Source organism: Gobius niger (genome assembly GCF_951799975.1).
Source record: "Gobius niger genome assembly, chromosome: 18".
NCBI classification, from domain to species: domain Eukaryota; kingdom Metazoa; phylum Chordata; class Actinopteri; order Gobiiformes; family Gobiidae; genus Gobius; species Gobius niger.
This window is the reverse complement of record NC_136869.1, coordinates 29,160,190-29,180,828: the sequence shown is the minus strand read 5'-3', so window position 1 is coordinate 29,180,828 and position 20,639 is coordinate 29,160,190. Positions and strand designations below refer to the sequence as shown.

Sequence of the window (20,639 nt, the reverse complement as noted above, 5' to 3'; positions counted from 1 at the left end):
CAATGAAATAATCACCAGTCTGAAGAACATGCTACACCATTCAGTTTGATCCACAGAACATTTCCACGTCCACTTTTCCAGTTGTCAGAAGTGGATTTTTGATTAACATGGTTTTGAAATAACAATAGCCAATAGGCTTATACACAGTGTTCCAAATGATTATGCAAATTGTATTTCAGTGTCAAAAAGGTTAAAAAAAAATCAATCTCAGAGACCTGAGATGATTAGTTCTCAGGTTAAGCCCAGTTAACGGAAAAACTACTGAAAATGGATGTTCCACATTATTAAGCAGCATTTTCAAGCAATATGGGAAAGAAAAAGGATCTTTCTGCTGATGAAAAGCGTGAAATAGTTGAATGCCTTGGTCTAGGTGTGAAAACCTTCGATATTTCATGAAAGATGAAGCGTAATCATCGTACAGATAAGAGATTTGTGGATGATTCAGACACACATGGGTTTGTGCAGATAAAGGCACAATGAGGACGGTTTCAGCCAGACAAATACATCAGATGAATAGAACAGCTGCTACAAAGCAGCAGACAGGTATTTGAAGCTGCTGGTGCCTGCAGTTGTGCATAAACCTTCTATCCGGCCTCCCCTAAACTGTTCATTGAAGCTCATGAACAGAAACGGCTGCAGTGGCTCAGAAATACATGAAGACGGGCGGCACGGTAGCGCAGCGGTTAGCGCCTCTGCTTCACAGCTAGAAGGTCCTGGGTTTGATTCCCACCTGGACGGGGCCTTTCTGTGTAGAGTTTGCATGCTCTCCCGTGTCTGAGTAGGTTTCCTCCGGGTACTCCGGTTTCCCCTACCACTAAAAACATGTGCAATATGTGAATCCTCCACCCAGGTGATTCTGACCATCAGCCTGGCTCCACATCATGGAGATGGGTCCCATCGACCACTGCTCCTTACGGGTTGCCCCAGTGGCATCGATGGATGGGTTAAAGGAATAGGCCACCGTTTTTATAAACTGAGATATGTTCTTACCCAACCTTAGACGAGTTAATATATCCCCGTCTGGTCTTTGTCCGTGCGCTCTGTCACGCAAACGGAGCACATACGCAGCCTCTCCCACATGTCATATAGCTCCAAAAAAGCTCACGATAGAAGCTACCAAGCTCTTCCACGTGTTCCCTATTTAAATAAAGTTACGTGAAGTGTTTTCATGCGAAGTATATTTACACAGAAATGTAGCATGTCGATTTTATAAGCAGATAAAAAGGGGGACTACAGTGCCTCTCGTTAGTATTCATACACCTTGAACTTTTGCACATTTTGTCTTGTTTACAGCCCTAAACATAAAGATTTTATTTAGATTTTTTTACTGAACGTTCACACACAAGTAACAGACAACTGTGAAGTGAAAGCAAAATGATACATGATTCTGTTATTTTTCAAAAAATAGAAAAGTGAAAAGTGGGGCGTGCATAAGTATTCATACAGCATTTTCTGAGTGCATTAAATTGCCTTTAAAACATTCCTAATGACTCCAGAATGTTCACTCCTTGGCCTAACGGTTAAATAGAGGCCACCTGTGTGTAATCTACTCTCAGTATAATTTCAGCTGTTCTTTTAGGCCCTCAGAGCTGTGGTCGGAGTGTGTTGGTCACTAAAACACATCATGAAGGTCAAGGAGCACCAGAGAGATCAGGGATAAAGCTGTGGAGAAGTTTAAAGCAGCATTAAGTTATACAAAGATTTCCCAAGATTTAAACATCTCCCGGAGCAACTGTTTAATCCATCATTCAGAAATGGAAAGAGTAAAGCACCACTGCCAACTTACCAAGACGTGGTCGTTCACCTAAACTAACAAACTGAACAAGGAGAGCACTGGTAAGAAATACAACCAAGTGCCCCATGATAACTCTGGAGGAGCTGTGAAGTCCTGACGCTGAGCTGGGGGAATCTGTACATGGGACAACTATAAGTCGTATCTACACAAATCTGGCCTTCATGGACGAGTGGAAGAAGAAAGCCATTATTGAAAGGAGGCCATAAGAAATCCCGTTTAAAGTTTGTTCGAAGTCATATGGAGGACACAGCTCCATGTGGAAGAAGGAGCTTTGGTCAGATGAGACAAAAATTGAACTTTTTTGGGCCAAATGCAAAACGTTATGTATGAAGCAAACCTGACACTGCTCATCGTCCTGAGTGCACCATCCCCAATGTCAAATATACGGGGGGAGCATCATGCTGTGGGGCTGCTTTTCCTCAGTGGGGACTGGGGAGATTGTAAGAATAGCTGGGAACATAGATGGAGCCAAATATGGGGAAATTTTGGAGGAAAACCTGCTGGAGTCAGCAAGAGAACTGAGGCTGGGGCGGAGATTCTCCTTCCAGCAGGACAATGACCCTAAACACAAAGATAAATCTACAATGGAATGGTTTAATAAAAACATATTAATGTGTTAGAATGGCCCAGTCAAAGTCCCGACCTAAATCCTGAAAATCTGTGGAATAATGTGAAAACTGCTGTTCACAAACGCTCTCCTTCTAATGTGACAGAGCTTGAGTTGTTTTGTAAAGAGGAATGGGCTAAAATGTCAGTCTCTACATGTGCAAATCTTGTAGAATCATTCCCCAAAAGACTTGTGCTGTTATTGCAGTAAAAGGGGGTTCCACAAAGTATTCATTCATGCTGTATGAATACTTATGCACGCCCCACTTTTCGGTTATCTATTTTTTGAAAATTAACAGAATAATGTATCATTTTGCTTTCACTTCACAGTTGTCTGTTACTTGTGTGTGAACGTTCAGTAAAAAAATAAAAATAAAATCTTTATGTTTAGGGTTGTAAACATGACAAAATGTGCAAAAGTTCAAGGTGTATGAATACTAACGAGAGGCACTCCTAAAGACTTTCCCCGCTCACTTCCGTCAATAGAAGCTGCGTGACTTGTACAGAGCCTTTTACAACAAGCAGAAAATATATTTTGGGAAAGTGCTGCGCATTCCTACCTCATGGTGGACGTCCTGAGTCCTGTGCCGTCGTCCGGGGTGAGTTGGAAATCTGTGAAACATTACTACAATATATACTTTCTGCTTGTTATCACAGCCCGGCACGATGCACGTAAAAGGTATTGTTCACAAGTTATCCAAGCTTCTTCAACTGTTCTCTGCTGCTCTACAAGTCACGCAGCTTCTACTGACGGAAGTGAGCGGGGGAAGTCTTTAGGAGTTACTGCGCGGACGCTGTGCTCCTCGTATCATTACGCCTCACAATATAGTCCCCCTTTTTATCTGCTTATAAAATTGACATGTTACATTTCTGTGTAAATATACTTCGCATGAAAACACTTCACGTAACTTTATTTAAATAGGGAACACGTGGAAGAGCTTGGTAGCTTCTATCGTGAGCTTTTTTGGAGCTATGTGACATGTGGGAGAGGCTGCGTATGTGTGAGCGCACGGACAAAGACCAGACGGGGATATATTAACACGTCTAAGGTTAGGTAAGAACATATCTCAGTATGTAAAAACGGTGGCCTATTCCTTTAAATGCAGAGGACATATTTCCTTACGGGCACAATAAAGTATACAAATACAAAATACAAACATTTTCAAACAGTCTTGTTCACTGATGAGGCCGTGTAACCCTGGATGATGGAGGGAGCGGAGTCATGTTTTTGCCTGGAACCATGGGGAGAGAGCCCCTTTAGGATCCCTGAAGGTGTGAAAATGACCTCTCTCTGACTGACCACCTTTCTTCTATGGTACAAAAAGAAGAGCCGTGTTTTCCTGAACAAAACCATCTTCATCATGACAACGCACCATGTCCTGCAGTAAAGAAAACCTCTGCATCACCGGCTGCTATGGGCAGAAAAGGAGAGAAACTCATGATGTGGACCCCCTCCTCCCCTGACCTCAACCCTGTTGAGAACCTTTGGAGCCTCAACAAGAAAAACATCTATAAGGGTGGGAGGCAGTTTTCATCCAAACAACAGCTCTGGAAGGTTATTCTGACATCCTGCAAACAAATCCAAGCAGAAACTGTCCAAAAACTCACAAGTTTAATGGATTTAAGATTTTTGCTCAAAGAAGAAGGGCTCCTATGTTAAAATATAACTTCACCTGTTAAGATTTTTTTTGATAGACCTATTGATTTCAGTAAATATGACCTCCTAATGCTACAAATTCAATGAATAACCATTTTTAGTTCATTACAAGCTTTAAAATGTATTGAAACGATGAGTAGTAGTAGTAGTTGCATAATAATTTGGAACAGTAGATTTTGAGTTTTTTACTATATTTATTTTTGAAAAAAATAATAAAATACTGTTATCACAGGGAGATTTTTTTCAACCACATTTAAATGATCCTCGAACAGTTAAAGACTTGAAAATTATGCTGACTCTCATTTGAGTTGACAGTTTAGAAAATCAGAGAAAAATGGAATGCGGTGTAAAAGGATAAATTAGCGACACTTTCCAAATCTGTTTTATATCTGTTGTATAGTAAAATGCTTGCAATGACACAAAACACAAATGCACCCTAAAGTAAACATATTAAGTGGTCTATGCTAGCGCCTCGGAACCGGCCATTACCCAAATAGGATAAAATCGTATAAAATATTGCATAACAGGTTTGTTTTTTGTTTTCTTTTTTTGAACAAAAGCGTTTATTATTAGTACAAGCTTCACAATCTTATATCCACATATTTTGTGTGATATAAAAAGCTTTAAGTGTTGCAATGAAAAGACAATACACATTTTCTTCAACATAATAAAAATATGAAAGGAATAAAAAAATAAAAAGTAAAAGTCTCGGCAGATTAGTACCTAACTGAATACCTTGTGTTTTTAATTTTTTTCTCTCTTTGAACGTCTTTATACATCCAAATGTACATAAATGGCTTTACATTCCTGATAGCACACTGGGAATCTATAAATTAAAATATTTTACCACTGGGGTCCACCTTTTTTCAAATTTGTCCACTCTAAGATTTAGCTTTGAGGTTATTTTTTCCATTGTATACACCTGTATAACGCTCTCCTTCCATTGATTTATTGTGGGGGGTAGGGTGCATCAAACCCCCCAAGTGAAAATATTTTCATGGCTATATAAAAGAAATGTTCTATCTCCTGTGAAAATACACTGTGTAAAATAATTTGAGATTTGACCAAATTCTACCGGGTCCACATTGGCCATGAAAATCTGAAATAGCAGCAATATTTAAAACTACATATAAACTACAGCAAACACTAATGCTTTCATTTCCCCATAACTTTAAGTGGTTAATAGTGGTTATGTCACTCTTCTACATTTTCAGTTGCCCAGAAATATATACCTTCCCAGAAGTATATTATTTCTTGATGTATTGTTCTCTAACTTGACATAGTATGACAAAATGGCAAACGCAGCTAAAGAAACAAGGAATACTCATACATCTGCTGCTGTATTTGGTCTTGGAGCTGGTATAACAGAAAGAAAAAGGAATTACAGGCTGCAGGCTGCCAACCAATGAACAAGTGATAAGATGTTACATGTTTCATCAACGTGAAGGATCAGAGCAGGGTACAGCATCCAACAGAACACAAAGGGACAATGCAAAGATTGTTCTGGACTAGCTGTTGTCAGAAAATTGTAGAACTGGTTGAAAAGAATGCTACAATTAGAGAAATACCAGAAGACCGCCGCTCATCTCACGGTGTACTGGCTAAGCTGAAAGATGTGGAAAATGATCTGCAGAGGACGTTTCCTTTGTGGACCAGAGATGCAGAAAAAGTTGTGAAACATGAATGGGTGAGTGGATCCTTGCTGTAAAGCGCTTTGAGTGCCTAATGTAGGTGGAAAAGCGCTAGATAAGTTGAGACCATTTACCATTCCAGATCAAGCGAAAAGAATCGAGAACACTAAAACAAAGGAAATTCCAAGAGAAGACTGAGAAAGAAAGAGAAATAGCTAGTGAAACTGTTCAGCTGTCTGAAAGCAGTCCAGATGAGGATGCCAATAGTGAAGATCTGGCCATTCCTGGTTCATTGCGGGGAAAAACACAGCATCGAGTAGCTCGTCCTGGAACAGTGGCCTTCATTCCACATGACATTCTGAAAAGTCCAAAGTTGGTTTCATTAGTTACAAGAATGAAGTTGCCAGGCGTCTTGAGGAGTCTGAGGTGACAACAGCTAGATTGCTGTTTCATATGCAACTGCAGACTGATCAAGATGTAAAGTGGGAGAGAAGACCACTACTGCAGTGAGGGAAGAGTGGAAACCCCCAAACTTTGCTTCACTTCACTGGGATTCAAAACTTATGGGTACTTTGAAAGACAAGAATGTGAATGAAAAGCGGCTGACTGTAGCTGTACATGAAATCAAGCTGCTTGGAGTTCCAGTGAGAAAATCATGGAATTACTGAAATTATGGCACTGTGAGAATTCAATTGTATCAATGGTGTTTGACACAACACAGGCCATGTGACTGCTGCTTGTGTTGGTCTCATTAGGAAGGCCGTTACTCTGGGCAGCATGCCGACATCATGTTGGTGAGGTGATGCTGACACAAATATTCACCGACCTGAAGATAGAAGCTTCTAAATCACCTGAAGTATCCGTGTTCAGCAGGTTCAGAAAACACTTTGATATCAGCAATTTCCATATTTTCAATCTCGATGTGGACCCGGTAGATGTTCATCAAAATTAATGAAATTTTGACCAAATTATTTTTTCATGAGGTAGAACATTTTTATTATATAGCCATAGGAATATACAAACATTTTGAAAATCAAGGGGGGTTTGATGCACCCTAGTGGGGGGTAGTGATTTGTACCAGGATACAGTTATATTTTTTTCCGCTAGCTCCCACCTGATTCCCTCCCAAAAATGTTTTAGTCTTGGACAATCCCAACAAATATGTGTGTGATCCCCAATTTGTCCACACTGTCTCCAGCACAAATTTGTTTTTGTCTTATCAAATTTAGAAATAATGGAGTTTTGAAATATCTAATATATACTTTCCAGAAAAACCCCTTCCATGTTGGGCTACTGGTTAGTTTGTGTCCATTTTCACACATCTCCTCCCACACATGGTTTTCGATCACTATATTCATTTCCAATTCCCACTTTTCCTTCATCTCAAGAGAACTCTTTGACATACATAATTGTGAGTATTTGTACAAGTATGATACAATTGTCACATTTTGCTTTTTTTCTGACCTTTATGAAAAACTTTTCCAAATCGCTCGATTGCGAAGTAACCATTCTTTGTGAGACGTCAGATAACTTCTCAGCTGCAAAAATCTATAGAAATCTGTTGAAATCAAATCAAATTCTTCCTTGAGCTGAAAGATTTTAGAGTTTCCCCTTCAAACAAATCTTCTATAAAAATTAGATTCTTACTTTCCCATTCTCGGAACCTTGCATCCAGCCGTCCCGGTCGAAAATCTATTAAGTGTGATATTTTCATAGCTCTAGATATTGATTGAGGTACATTCATCTTTTTTCTAACAGTGTTTAGAACTTTTGAGTGCATTTCATCCAGGGATTATCTATTTTGTATTTGTTCTATGTCTCTTTTGAACAGAGTGCCAAGGCCTGCATTGATATATCTGAGTATGAGCTTTGTTCAGACTTAGCCATGTTGTTTCTTCACTTTGCTTTAGCCACTCCACTGCGCCGCGCAATTGTGCTGCCCAGTAATATAGATTTAAATTTGGTAAATTTAAGCCTCCAGAAGCTTTACTACTGGAGAGCTGTGTAAATGTTATTCTATGTTTCTTTTTTTGCCAGATGAAATTAGAAATCATTTTTTGAACCTTTTTAAAATTGGCTGCAGGGATCCAAATAGGGTGGGACAAAAACACATATAAAAGTCTGGGTAGGATATTCATTCTGACTGTTTCAATTCACCCAAAGAAGAAAAGGGGCAATATTTCCCATCTTTCAAAATCTTTTTGAATTTCTTCGATTAGTTTCCCATAGCTTGCTTTATACAGTTGAGAAGTCTCCAAAGTAATAGTAATGCCCAAATATCGGAATCCATTAGATGACCAATTAAATTTGAATTTCTTTGATAATTCTGTGGGCCATATACCCTTTATCATCCTGGCCTCCGATTTTATTTCATTAACCTTATAACCTCCAACATCACTGAAGTCCCCCAAACATTTTAAAAGTTCCGGAATAGAATTAATTGGATCTCTTGTATACAATATAAGATCATCCGCATACAATGATAGCTTGTGGGTCTCCGGTTTCCCCTACCACTAAAAACATGTACAATAGGCCAGGATGTATGAGAGTATGTTTGAGAGTGCGCATGGGGGACGACGGATGAAAATTAGCCTAAGGCTACAATCCGGTGTGGCTTGTTCATTAACTTGCACTGTCCTTACCAAATAAACCATAAATAAAATTAATCTTATCAGATATACCTAACATTTATGGATTATTCTTAATTAATTCTGCTAGAGGTTCTATGCTCTTAGCAAATAGAATCGGTGACAAGCAACATCCTTGGCGTGTTCCACTTTTTAAGGGGAAACTCTCTGACATATAACCATTAACGTGTACTTTAGAGGTGGGGCTTGAATATAATATCTCAAACCAGTCAACAAAACTTTTGTCAAAACCCATTTCCACAAGAACACATTTCAAAAACATCCAATCCACCCAATCAAAGTCCTTCTCAGCGTCGAGGCTGAGAAGCATCGATGGGTGGGGATTTTCTCGGGCCATTGATATTATGTTTAAAGTGCGTCTAATATTATTTATTCCCAACCTACCGGGTATAAATCCTGTTTGATCAGGATTAATGAGCTTGTTAATAATCTTTTGAAGTCTTCTAGCCAGGATTGCACTCAATATTTTATCATCATTACACAGTAGACTTATTGGTCTTTCCCCTCCTTGTGTATAACCGAGATGATAGCTTCAGCCCATGTTTTAGGTGGTTCTTTAGTAGTCATTGCATAACTAAACACTCTTTGTAAAAGGGGGATAAGTTCTGCTTGGAAACACTTACAAAATTCCCCGGGGAACCCATCCGCACCGGGAGACTTATTATTTTTAAGCTTTCCTATAATAAATTTAATTTCTTCTTTAGTGATAGTCCCCACCAAAGTTCTAGCCTCATTTGCATCAAGTTTTGGAAGGTTTATTTTCTTTAGTATAAATGTTTTCTTTTTTGTTGGGAGTGGATTCTGAGTCATATAATTGTTTATAATATTTAGAAAAAGCATTGGCTATTGCTCCTGGGTGGGACTCCAGCTTTTTCGATACAGAACATGAAACCTGTTGGACTATTCGGTTTGCCTGAGCTTTCCTTAATTGAAATGCAAGTCATCTACTTGCTGTATTTCCTTGCTCATAATACTTTTGATTGGTGAAGCGTAAAGCGCCTTCTGCCTTATACGTCAATAGGTCATTTTAGTCTTGCCTACAGTTTTTCAATTTCTGTAAAATAGCGTCATCGTTTGTCGCTTTATGATTAATTTCTGGTTTCTTTAAACGTTCTTCCAATTTTGTTTGATTCTTCTCTCGTTCTTTTTTAAATCTGGAGGAAAGTGATATAATTTTCCCTCTTAGAAAAGCCTTTGCTGTGTCCCACAAAATAGAAGGGGAAACTGCATCCCTATCATTATTTTCAAGGAAATATTTTAATTCATCCTTTATGTATTGAATAGCTTCAGGATTGTTCAAAAGTGATACATTGAATCTCCATAGTTTTAAAGGTTTGTCATGATCCACATTTAGAGACATTGTTACTGGCCCGTGATCAGATCAGGTTTGAGGTTCAATATGACAGTCTTCAACACTTTGAATCTCTTGTTTTGACACACAGAAGAAGTCAATTCTAGAGTGACTCTTATGAACTCTTGAAAGATGTGTATAGTCTCGGACCCTTGGATTTTTAACACGCCATATATCTACAAGCCCCAATTCCTCTAGCATAGAAATCAATGTTTTTGATTTAGCTAATTTGATTTGATTTAGCTAATTTATTTATTTTTTTGCTCAGATGGGAATTTATCCATGTAACTATTGAGAACACAATTAAAGTCCCCTCCTATGATTATTGTACCCTTTGAATTTCCAGCTAAAATTTGAGCTACCTCTTTAAAAAAAAAAACAGATCATCCTCATTTGGGGCGTAAACATTCATAATTGTCAGAGAAATTAGTTCAATGGAACCTGTGACAAATATCCAGTGGCCACTTTTGTCTTGGAGAACTTTCTCTGGCACAAAACCTAGAGTATAGCTATTCCCCTTTTTTTGTAATTTTCGTATGATGCGCTAAAGATCTGTCCCACCCACTCTCTTTTTAACTTGGCATGTTCTTCCTCAATTAAATGAGTTTCTTGTAGAAGTCCAATTGAACAATTGAACCTTTTTAATTGAGTCAAAATCTTTTTCCTTTTTATAACGTGATTCAAGCCATTTATGTTATAACTAACTAGTTTCAAGGTAGTCATGGTCAGATAACAGTAAAATTCACATCTCTTGTCTTTTCACCATTACAATCAAAATTAGCACCTAGAACCAACTTGCCGAGAAACAATGAACAATAGGAACACCAAAACGGACATAGAATAAAGATGAACTTCCAATTACCCAGTGTGCTGCAGGCCTTAATATAACTAGTATACGTAGGAAACACAACACACATCCCGATGTAAAATGGGCGGTAAGGTGCGTCTTCCTGGGTAAAGTGCAAGATGTGTGCGCAGCAGCCTATGATGTCCGAGTCTCTGCTGCCTTAAATGCTCGAATACACTGGATAGCCCTCCCGCTCAAACCAATGATATTGACATCTCAAAATAAAACCTGTATATAGATACCTTTGTCACATTTGCTCAACTAATATTGCAGCTTCTTTAACAAGCTGGTATTTTAGTCCTCTTCAGGTTGATCCTCAAAGTTTATAATGGCTCTGATTTCCCTGGGGCACAGCCTCCGCACACTCCTCTTCTGTTTCCCCCCGGGTTTGCCATCCCTCATGCAGTAGCACCTCTCTCTTCAAAAATATCCCGTTCCTCTATCACAACACGTATCCCCAGCTCTCTTAGTGTTGACTGTGCCTCCACGAGAGAGGGGAAGAGCTGGATCCCCGTGTCCAGGAACATCTTAGGTTGAGCTTGGTATGGTGATTGAGCTTTAATATTAAGCTCCTTGAGTTTTTTAATCACCTCATGCACTTGCTTCCTTTTCCTCTGCACCTCCGGGGAATCGTCTTGATCGAAATAAACTTTCTTCCCCCGAAATTCCACGTATCTCTGCTTCCATGCTTGCTGCAGCACTTCTTGCTTTACTTTTAAGTCCAGAAAACTAACTATTATGGATCTCGGCAGCACAGCAGGCTTCGGTTTCGGTATTGTGGCTCTGCGAGCTCTTTCAATGCGGATATCCAAGCTTCAGAGATGACTTGAAAAAGTTAGTGATAAACGTTGTCATACCTTTTCCTTCCGCCTCCTCTTCTACACCATGCAATCGGATATTCCTTTTGCGCATTCTGTTTTCCAAATCATCTTGTTTCGTAGATAGCAAGATGTCTTTTTTCAGCAAGCAAGCTAGTGCTCTGTCCTGTCGTACTCCCCTGTCTTCAGCGTCACTCACTCTGGTCCCAGCCGTGGTCACTCTCTCCTCCAATGTGTCGATTCTTCTCTTTATTTCTCCAATCGAGGTCTCCATGCGTGTTTGAGATTCAATTATATCTCTTTGTGCAGTTCCCGACTCCTCTCGAAGCTTGCGGAGCTCAGTTAGCATTAGCATTTCTTCCCCGGTGTCGTTCGGAGTTAAGCTTGCGTCCAGAGTTAGCTGCTTTTGTGGGCTCTTGTTTCTTGTTTACCCACTTTAGGGTCTTTTCTGGTGGCCTTGTGCATTATCTCAATGCCCTTTTGTTGAATCTTACATCTGTTAGTGGAGTTTTAACTTCTTTCCAGGTGATTTAATAACTAAGTTGGTCGGAGTGCTCGAACTAGCGTCACTACACGGGCATAGCGAAAGCGGAAGTCCCTTATGTCCACGTTCTTTTTTTAACAAGCAGTAAAATGCCTGAGACTGAGAAAGACTGAAATAATAATCAAAACAACCCCATAACGTTAAAGGAACAGGCCACAGTTTTTCCATAGTGAGATACCTGTATGTTCTTACCTGAGCTTAGATGAGCTGATGTGTAACTGTCTAGTCTTTGTGTGTGCGCTCACCAAAATATGTTATTAGTATTTAAGGCCTATTCATACTCCACAAGACGCGAGAACTTTGTTCTCGCACCTAGAGCTGCGAGAACAAAATGACGTCATTTTCTTCTCGCAGCTCCTGTTCGGCAGGTCTGGCTGACGCATCAGCTCAGCAGAACTTTGTTCGGCAGTGCTGCGAGAACTCTGGCTGTGATTGGCTGGATTTTTAGTGGGCGGGGTTATTTTAGCGGAAGCGGGAAGCGAGAATCCAATGTTTACGTCCTAACACCGGTGCGGAAAACGGAGACAACATGGATAGTTTTGCGGCACCGCTCGCGGCAGTAAAATACTTCGTTGAAGGATTACAAGGACACGCACATGTAAAGAAGTCCTGGGGAGAAACACGCGGACGTTTTGGGCGAGGACGAAGAGGAAACAGAAGAGCCTGGCGCTGCCTGCGTAAAAGAGGCGAGTGATAAAGAAAAAAAAAAAGTTGTTCAGGTTCGTGGACGGAGGGAGACCAGGCTTGTACATCATAGACCCTTCATCAAACACCGGGAAACATCACCAACATGTTCAGTGAAGGTTCTTGGATGGACAAAACCTGTACTGAGGCTACACAGACGTGAAACTATTCAGACTTGTTCTTCTCCTCTGCTCCGTTTCATTCATACCGTGTTGGCTTGGCGGTTTTATTGTGATTGCACAACATCACTTTTGAATGAAATAAAAAAAATGAAATGAAATGAAACAACATGGTTTTACTGAGTGACACGGAGGTAAACTGCTTTTAACGTGAACGTTTTTTAACGTAATAAACCAGCGGGAGACGTGGCTAAACATGAAGTCAATCTATGTTTTCAATATCGTGACTGATACATTTTATAATAGTTTGAAGTCAAATGGCTTGTTTTATTTCGGTCATTCCTTGTTTGTTTTGGCTGCGGAAAAAGGGGGCGTGGCAGTTCGGCAGAAACACGTCTTGTGGAGTATGAAATGTCAGAGCTCAGACGAACTTTGTTCTCGTTCTTTTTGCCTCAAGAACAAGAACAAAGTTCTCGCGTCTTGTGGAGTATGCAGAGGCCTTTAGCCTCTCCTCCTCTCCTTATGGGGCCAAGCGGGGGTGGAGTTAGGCGCTCAAGCTCTTCCATGTTTCCCCTTTTTAAAAACCGTTGCTTGAGTAGTTACACCATCCAACTATAGTTACACAAAATTAAACATGTCCATTTCCGTACTATGTTGGTGGGATAACACCCGAGGAGCACTTCGACGTCAGTGCAGTAATATCTTCGGAAATTCTTTGGGAGTGAAGATATTACGTGGTCTTTTCACATGACTGAGGGCACACACAAAGACCAGACAGGTACGCATCAACTCAGCAGACCCCCCCTCGACGACTTTCCACCAGCAGCGGACTGCCAGCTTCGGTCAGACGCCGTGGTAGTCTGCACTACACCCCAGCTCCGGGTTACAAGGACAGATCACCACCTCCTGGTGGCTTGTGGCATGAGAGCCACTTCCCGGACTTGGGCTGCCCACAAACATCATGTGAGTGTGGTACACAGACACTGCCCGGAGACCAGAGCAACTCATCGCGCACCTCGAGTGCGTAAACTGCCGATGGCCCAGGGGCCTCCATCGCCTCCCCTCCGTGCACGCTGGGGCCGAGTGCTCGGGATGAGTGGGGGGATACGCCTGCTACTCCGTCTGGGCCCGCGTTGGACCGCACGGAGCCCAAGCGCGCCTCTGCTGGATGTGGATCAGACTCGGAGCCCGACTCAGGCTGTGGTGAAGCCAAATCCATCAGTGCTTGTGCTCGGTACGTCGATGGTCCGCGATGTGAGGGTCATCAACAGCCACACCTCCTGCCACCCAGGTGCTCTCGTGCAGGACATCAATAACTCTGCCCCAAACATCCTCCAAAATCATCCTTCAATCTCCACAGTAGTGATCCACGCCGGTACCAATGACTTCAAACTTCAGCAGTCAGAAAAACTCAACCAGGACTTCATTTCACTCATCAACACCATCAAAAACAACAAAACTTGCATAGTTTCCGGACCATTCTCTGCGCCCCGTTTTGGGGATGGAAAATTTAGTAGAGCGAGGCTGCTCCATCTGTTTTTAAAGAACTACTGCACGAAGAAAAACATCCCATACGTGGACAGAAATGGAAAAAGGGGTGGTGGGACTGCCTCTATATGCATAAACACTCTTACCACCAAACCGATTTTATTTGATCAATACTCGAGTTTCGAGCACCATGCAATTATTTTTAGTAACCCCCCGATTTTATGCGTCACTATCTATAGACCGCCCAAAAGATGTCCCCTCTTTATTAATGAATTCTCAGCGTTTCTATCAATTTTACATAGCTCTTTCAATATGATAACCTAACACTAACCTACACATAGACAACCTCTTAGACCCCATTTCAACCGAGTTTCTGAATGTTCTTCATTTTATGGACTTCACACAACACGTCACGCAGCCAACTCACGAGAAAGGACACAGTCTGGACCTGGTCATCACGTATGGCCTGGTCATCACGTATGGCCTGTCCACTACTGTGTCCTCTGTCTCTGACCATTACTGTGTGTTTTTTAATGTCACCGGTTTGATTCAGCGAAAGTGATGCTTTACAACAAATTCCTCCAGTGACTGTACCTGCTAACTGTGATTTTATTGTTGACAACTTTAACAGTAAACTACTCACTGCCCTCGATACAGTTGCACCATTCAAACTTAAAAAGATTCATCCTAAACTCCTTCCCCCTTGGAGAAACGGGGAACTAAAACAACTTAAGAGAAATTGCAGGAAGGCAGAGAGGAGATGGAGGAAAAGCAAAATAACGATAAATCATCAAATATTCCGTGCCCAACAAAAGACCTACAATACAGCAATAAGAAATGCAAGAAACACATTTTTTCCACAATAATCACCAATCATAAAAATAACCCAAAAGTCTTATTCTCAACGATAGAAAATGTTTTAAAGCCTAATTTAAACAAAACTCCTTTTAACCCCACAGACGCCTCTGTGAGGAGTTTGCAGACACTTCAGAGGAAAGATAGACACTATCAGATGTAATATTTTATCTACCCAAAGTAACACGGTTCTAAATACATCTGATGGTCTATTTGTTCCAGAGGAAACACTGGATAGTTTTGTCCTGGTTAATGCTGAGATGCTCGATAAAGTTTTCTCCTCAGTGAGGCCCACCACATGTCTTTTAGACCCGGTCCCAACCCCGTTTTTTAAACATTTTATGGATCTTTAGAGACGAGCTTCTAAACATGATGAATTGCTCTCTTCAGATGGGGGTCTTCCCTGCTGCGTTTAAAGGGGCGGTGGTGAGGCCCCTGTTGAAGAAGAGCAATTTGGACTGTAAAGATTTTAACAATTTCAGACCAGTATCCAACTTACCATTTTTAAGCAAAATCTTAGAAAAACGTGTCTTTATCCGACTTAATGATTTTATTACTGCACAAAATGTCCTTGAGAAATTCCAGTCCGGCTTCAGGGTAAACCACAGCACCGAGACCGCCCTCTTAGAGATTTTATATGACTTAAGATTAAATTATGACTCACAGAAGGTCACAGTGTTGGTTCTTCTGGATCTGAGCGCTGCCTTTGATACAGTCGACCACACTATTCTTTTAACTCGTTTAAAACACATCGGCCTCTCTGGTGCTGTCCACAAATGGTTTACTTCCTACCTCACAGACAGGACGTTCATGGTGAGTGTGGATACTTGCTCCTCTAAGGTGCATGGAATTACATGTGGTGTGCCCCAGGGTTCGATTTTAGGCCCAGTGCTTTTTAATCTGTATATGCTCCCTCTTGGTGATGTCATCAGGAGACACGGAGTCAACTTTCACAGTTATGCTGATGATACACAGTTATACATCTCCATGTCTCCAGATGACACCAGTAGATGCACTTTTTAACTGCATTTTAGAATCAAATCCTGGATGGCAGAAAACTTTCTCGAGCTTAACCAGGACAAAACTGAAATGTTAATCATCGGCCCTGAGGCCCAGAGAGAGAGACTTTTACCCAAACTACAGTCACTGTCTTTAATCCTTCCTCACAGGTGAAGAACCTGGGTGTGATCTTTGACTCTGAGCTGTCTTTTATTCCACACATTAAGAATATCACAAAGATAGGTTTTTACCATCTAAAGAACATAGTCAGAGTCGCCCCATTCTCTCTCGGGCCAACACAGAGACGCTCATGCATACTTTTATCACCAGTCGTATCGACTACTGTAATGCCCTGCTTTCTGGTCTTCCCAAAGAGGATCTCAGGTTTACAGCAGCTCGTGTCCTGACGAAGACCAGGAGGCGGGACCGCATTACACCGGTTTTAGAATCGCTGCATTGGCTCCCGTGTGTTTCAGAACTGCTTTTACCTTACGAACCTTCACGGCCCCTTCGCTCCTCCGGCAGGGGTCTCCTAGTTATTCCTAAAGTCAACAAAAAGACTCATGGTGAGGGGTCTTTCCAATATTACGGCCCTCGCCTCTGGAACCACCTGAGGAGGAGCTCAGGGCTGAGGAGGAGCTCAGGGCTGCAGAGAACGAAAATGTTTTTAAGAGCAGCTCAAGACCCACCTTTTTAGCTTAGCCTTTAACTGACTAATCTATTTATTTAATCCTAATATATAAAATGTATATATATGGGAGGTTGTCCCAGGCGCATTGTTTTAAATGTTGTAATCTGTAAAGCACTTTGTGATACCTTTCGGTATGAAAAGCGCTTTATAAATTAAGTTTGATTGATTGATTGATTGATTGATTGATTGATTGATTGATTGATTGATTGATTGATTGATTGATTGACTTTGGGGAAAACGCTCTTTGAGTCTACGTATTTGAAATCCCCAGCTAAGATGAGAAAGGCATCTGGCTGGGCTGTCTGCTGGTCGCTGACACTCTGGAACAGTTCATTTAGTGCCTCTTTCCTGTTTTTGATGTTGGAGGGGAGAGGGATGTACACAGCCAAAGCAGTACAACAGTAAATTCCCTGGGCAGGTAGAAAGGCACATAATGATCATAAACCCCACGAGGGGTGAGCAGTGTTTGCAGACCACGGCAACATCACGCGTCTTAACTCCCTCGGAGATCACCCTGTCTGCTCTGCAGCAGGAAAGCCCCTCAAGCTGGATTCCGCTGTCCGGTATATTATCGTTGAGCCAAGTCTCCGTGAATATAAAAACACAACTATCTTTTACCATCTTCCGAGAGGAGCATAGCAGACGAACATAACCCAGTTTATTCTCCAGTAAACTAAACAGAACAATAGTTGGGATAGAAGGCGTGTGTGGTTTAGCTGTGAGTCTTGCCTGAATACCTCCTCGTTTGCCCCTTTTTTGTTTCCTGTAGCGCCTCTTGGGATGCCTGCACTGTGCTGCAGGTGACTTGTCAGTGCTTCAGAAGACAAAATCTTTGGATTTGTAGCTCTCAAATGCTGCTCAAAAGCCTTTAGCTCTGATGCTAGCTGATTGTTCATAGCTAGCAATGACATTTTGCAGTAAGAAATCTGCTGAACTTTGCAAAAACAAGGCAAAGTTGAACAAAAGCATTTTGTGTGGAATATAAAAACGGCAATTTCTGTAAGCAGAAACGCTGCTTGGCCAAGAGAGAGATCAAAGGCAGTGTTTAGATTCAGAAGAACCAACACTGGGACCTTCTGTGAGTCATAATTTAATCTAAAGTCATTTAAAATCTTTAGGAGGGCAGTCTCGGTGCTGTGGTTTACCCTAAAGCCGGACTGGAATTTCTCAAGGACATTTTGTGCAGTAATAAAATCAGTAAGTTGGATAAAGTTTTTCTAAGATTTTGCTTAAAAATGGTAAGTTGGATACTGGTCTGAAATTGTTAAAATCATTACAGTCCTAATTGCTCTTCTTCAACAGGGGCCTCACCACCGCCCCTTTAAAGGCAGCCGGGAAGATCCCAGTCTAGAGAGAGCAATTCATCATGTTTAAAAGCTCGTCTCTAAAAGATCCATAAAATGTTTTAAAAACGGGGTTGGGACCGGGTATAAAAAACATGTGGTGGGCCTCACTGAGGAGAAAGCTTTATCGAGCATCTCAGCATTAACCAGGACAAAGCTGTCTAGTGTTTCCTCTGGAACAAACAGACCATCAGATAAGATCCGTGTTACTTTGGGTAGATAAAATATTACATCTGATAGTGTCTATCTTTCCTCTGAAGTGGTCTGCAAACGCCTGACAGAGGCGTCTGTGGGGTTAAAAGGAGATTTGTTTAAATTAGGGTTTAAAACATTTTCTATTGTTGAGAATAAGACTTTTGGGTTATTTTTTTATGATTGGTGATTATTGTGGAAAAGAATTTGTTATTGTACATTGATGTTTTATGGATTGATTGTGTCCGTCTTGATCTGCCTTGCCTGTTTGGAGGTCTCACTTCATCAGGGTCTGAAGAACAAATATGTTTTTACTGTAATTAATGAAGTTTTATTTTTATGTTTAATAGATTTTATCTGCTCTCTTGTCATTTTATGCAACATTGAAGCACTAAACTGTGCTTTACAAATGAACTTGCCTTGCCTTCTCCATCTCAACACAGGCTGTTGTGGTCTGTTGCTTTTTAGTACCAACGCTAGTGCGTCATTTGTGTTGCAGGAGTGCGTCAGATGAAAGCAGAGAAGAAGACGATCTACTTGGAGGACCAGGAGCAGGCTGTAGGCGATTAAACCGTCATGCAATTGGTTTTGTTGTCGTAAATGTTTCACTGTGCACAACAAAAGCCCTCACGAAACAGGCTTTTTATGACTAATGGGATTATGTTTCTCACTGAACCAGCAAGTAAAGTAAAGGAACATGCCATCAACTCTAAGAAGTCTTCTATAAGTGCTATGTGTGAGATTAGGACTCCACTTAAAATCCTGCACACATTTAAAGCAGTACTAAGTAACGTGTTTACCTTAATAAATCCTTCCCGTGGTCCCTGTGGGGGTAATACAAGTGTTTATGGGATGATTGGAGGGTCTTTCATCTCCCCTGGTGTCTCTGGCCAGAAAACCATGTTTGCAACTTGACTGCCACCTGTCCGGAGAAAGCAATACACACTAATGGAATCATGAAAAGGAAGCTAACATGCTATCGGGCAAAGCTAACTGCGGGCTAACGTCACTTTAAACAGTATTTACAGCAAAGTTTGAGTGAAAAAAAATATTTCCATTGCGTAATTGGATGCACAGTAACCCTCTCTCCCTTCGCCTTTCCTGTCAGCGTAGTATTTACTCTCCAAGACAATAAGTTAAAAATTCATAACTTGCTACTACACCTGCAGTTGCGCTTATGGCCTCTAGGGGGAAGAGTTACTTAGTACTGCTTTAAAATAAGGTCATCCCATTAGTGATAGAAAAGATGTGGCTCCCAAACCTGGTTAATGTACAGGGGGATTATTATGAGAATAGTTAATAAAATGTTTAAACACCTTGTAAGCTTATGTTGTCATTGTATTTACAAATCTGTCATCCACACTATACATTGTATTGTTAACATGATCAAAGTCTAAACTCTACCAACACACCACAGATCCGAGCGAGTCCGTCCGGTAAAATAGCTGATTTAATTAATTTCAGAATTTTTGTTAAAAGGCGGGTATTATGTAAAATCAACTTTTTCAAGCTTTGCATCGTGTTATATTGTCATTCCTCATTAAAAAACAGTGGAGTGTTGCCTTGACTCATTCACGTATATTTGAGTAATCTTTAGAAACTCAGACGGCAGCCATTTTAGGTATAACTTTGCCTGAGTCCTCCTTGGAACCTCCCCACCTCCTGGAGACGCCTCGGACCTTTCATCACCAGCCGACCACTGCTCCTCAGCAGAACCCCCTCCCCGCATGTCAAGATGTAAACAGTCAGAGTCATGGAGGATTAGCTTCATGTGTTGGGAACCGGAGCTACAGCAGCTCTGAGACTTTTACAAAGACACACATCAGTGTTTCTGTTACCGAAACACCCAGGATTCAAACCGGTGACAAGAACACTTATTTCAGTGACTGGTTCTGCGCTGGGAATGTCTTAGGGCCTTGATGATGCTCTGATAGATTCCCTCCGGACGACGCTAATGATACAAGCAAAAGCTCGGGTCATCACGTGACAATGAGAAATATGCACGAATAAAGTCAATAAAAGCACCACACACATAAAGAACCGTTTAACAATGATCACACACGGAGCTGGGCTTGTTGATTATGAAGTTTATTGCTCACATTTCATCTACAATGGGTCATAGCCGAGTGGCTTTCTCCCGGAGCTAACAAGCTAGCCGCCGGGAGCCAACAGCTAGCTCGGAACGATTCATAGAAAACAGGCAGCATATTATGCACAAATAACGTCAACAAAGCAGGCAACTACGTGAAGCAGCCTTTACGATGATCACACAATGAGCCTGGCTTTACACATGTGTGGTTTATTGCAGACTTTTCATCAACTATGAGCTGTAGTCGAAGCTAAGTCGAAGTCGAGGTCGTGTTGTGATGAT

The 20,639-nt window shown here is 41.2% G+C and overlaps 1 protein-coding gene across 1 annotated transcript in view; it reads left to right on the top strand.

The window, feature by feature from the left end:
- Nucleotides 1-19,039, top strand: part of ppp1r17 (protein phosphatase 1 regulatory subunit 17) — a 21,503-nt gene extending 2,464 nt beyond the window's left edge. The window contains exon 4 of the mRNA XM_079575996.1: nt 18,768-19,039. Coding sequence (XP_079432122.1) covers nt 18,768-18,838 — 71 coding nt within the window. The 3' untranslated portion in view covers nt 18,839-19,039. The remainder of the gene's footprint in view (nt 1-18,767) is intronic.
- The last annotated feature ends 1,600 nt before the right edge of the window (nt 19,040-20,639 follow it).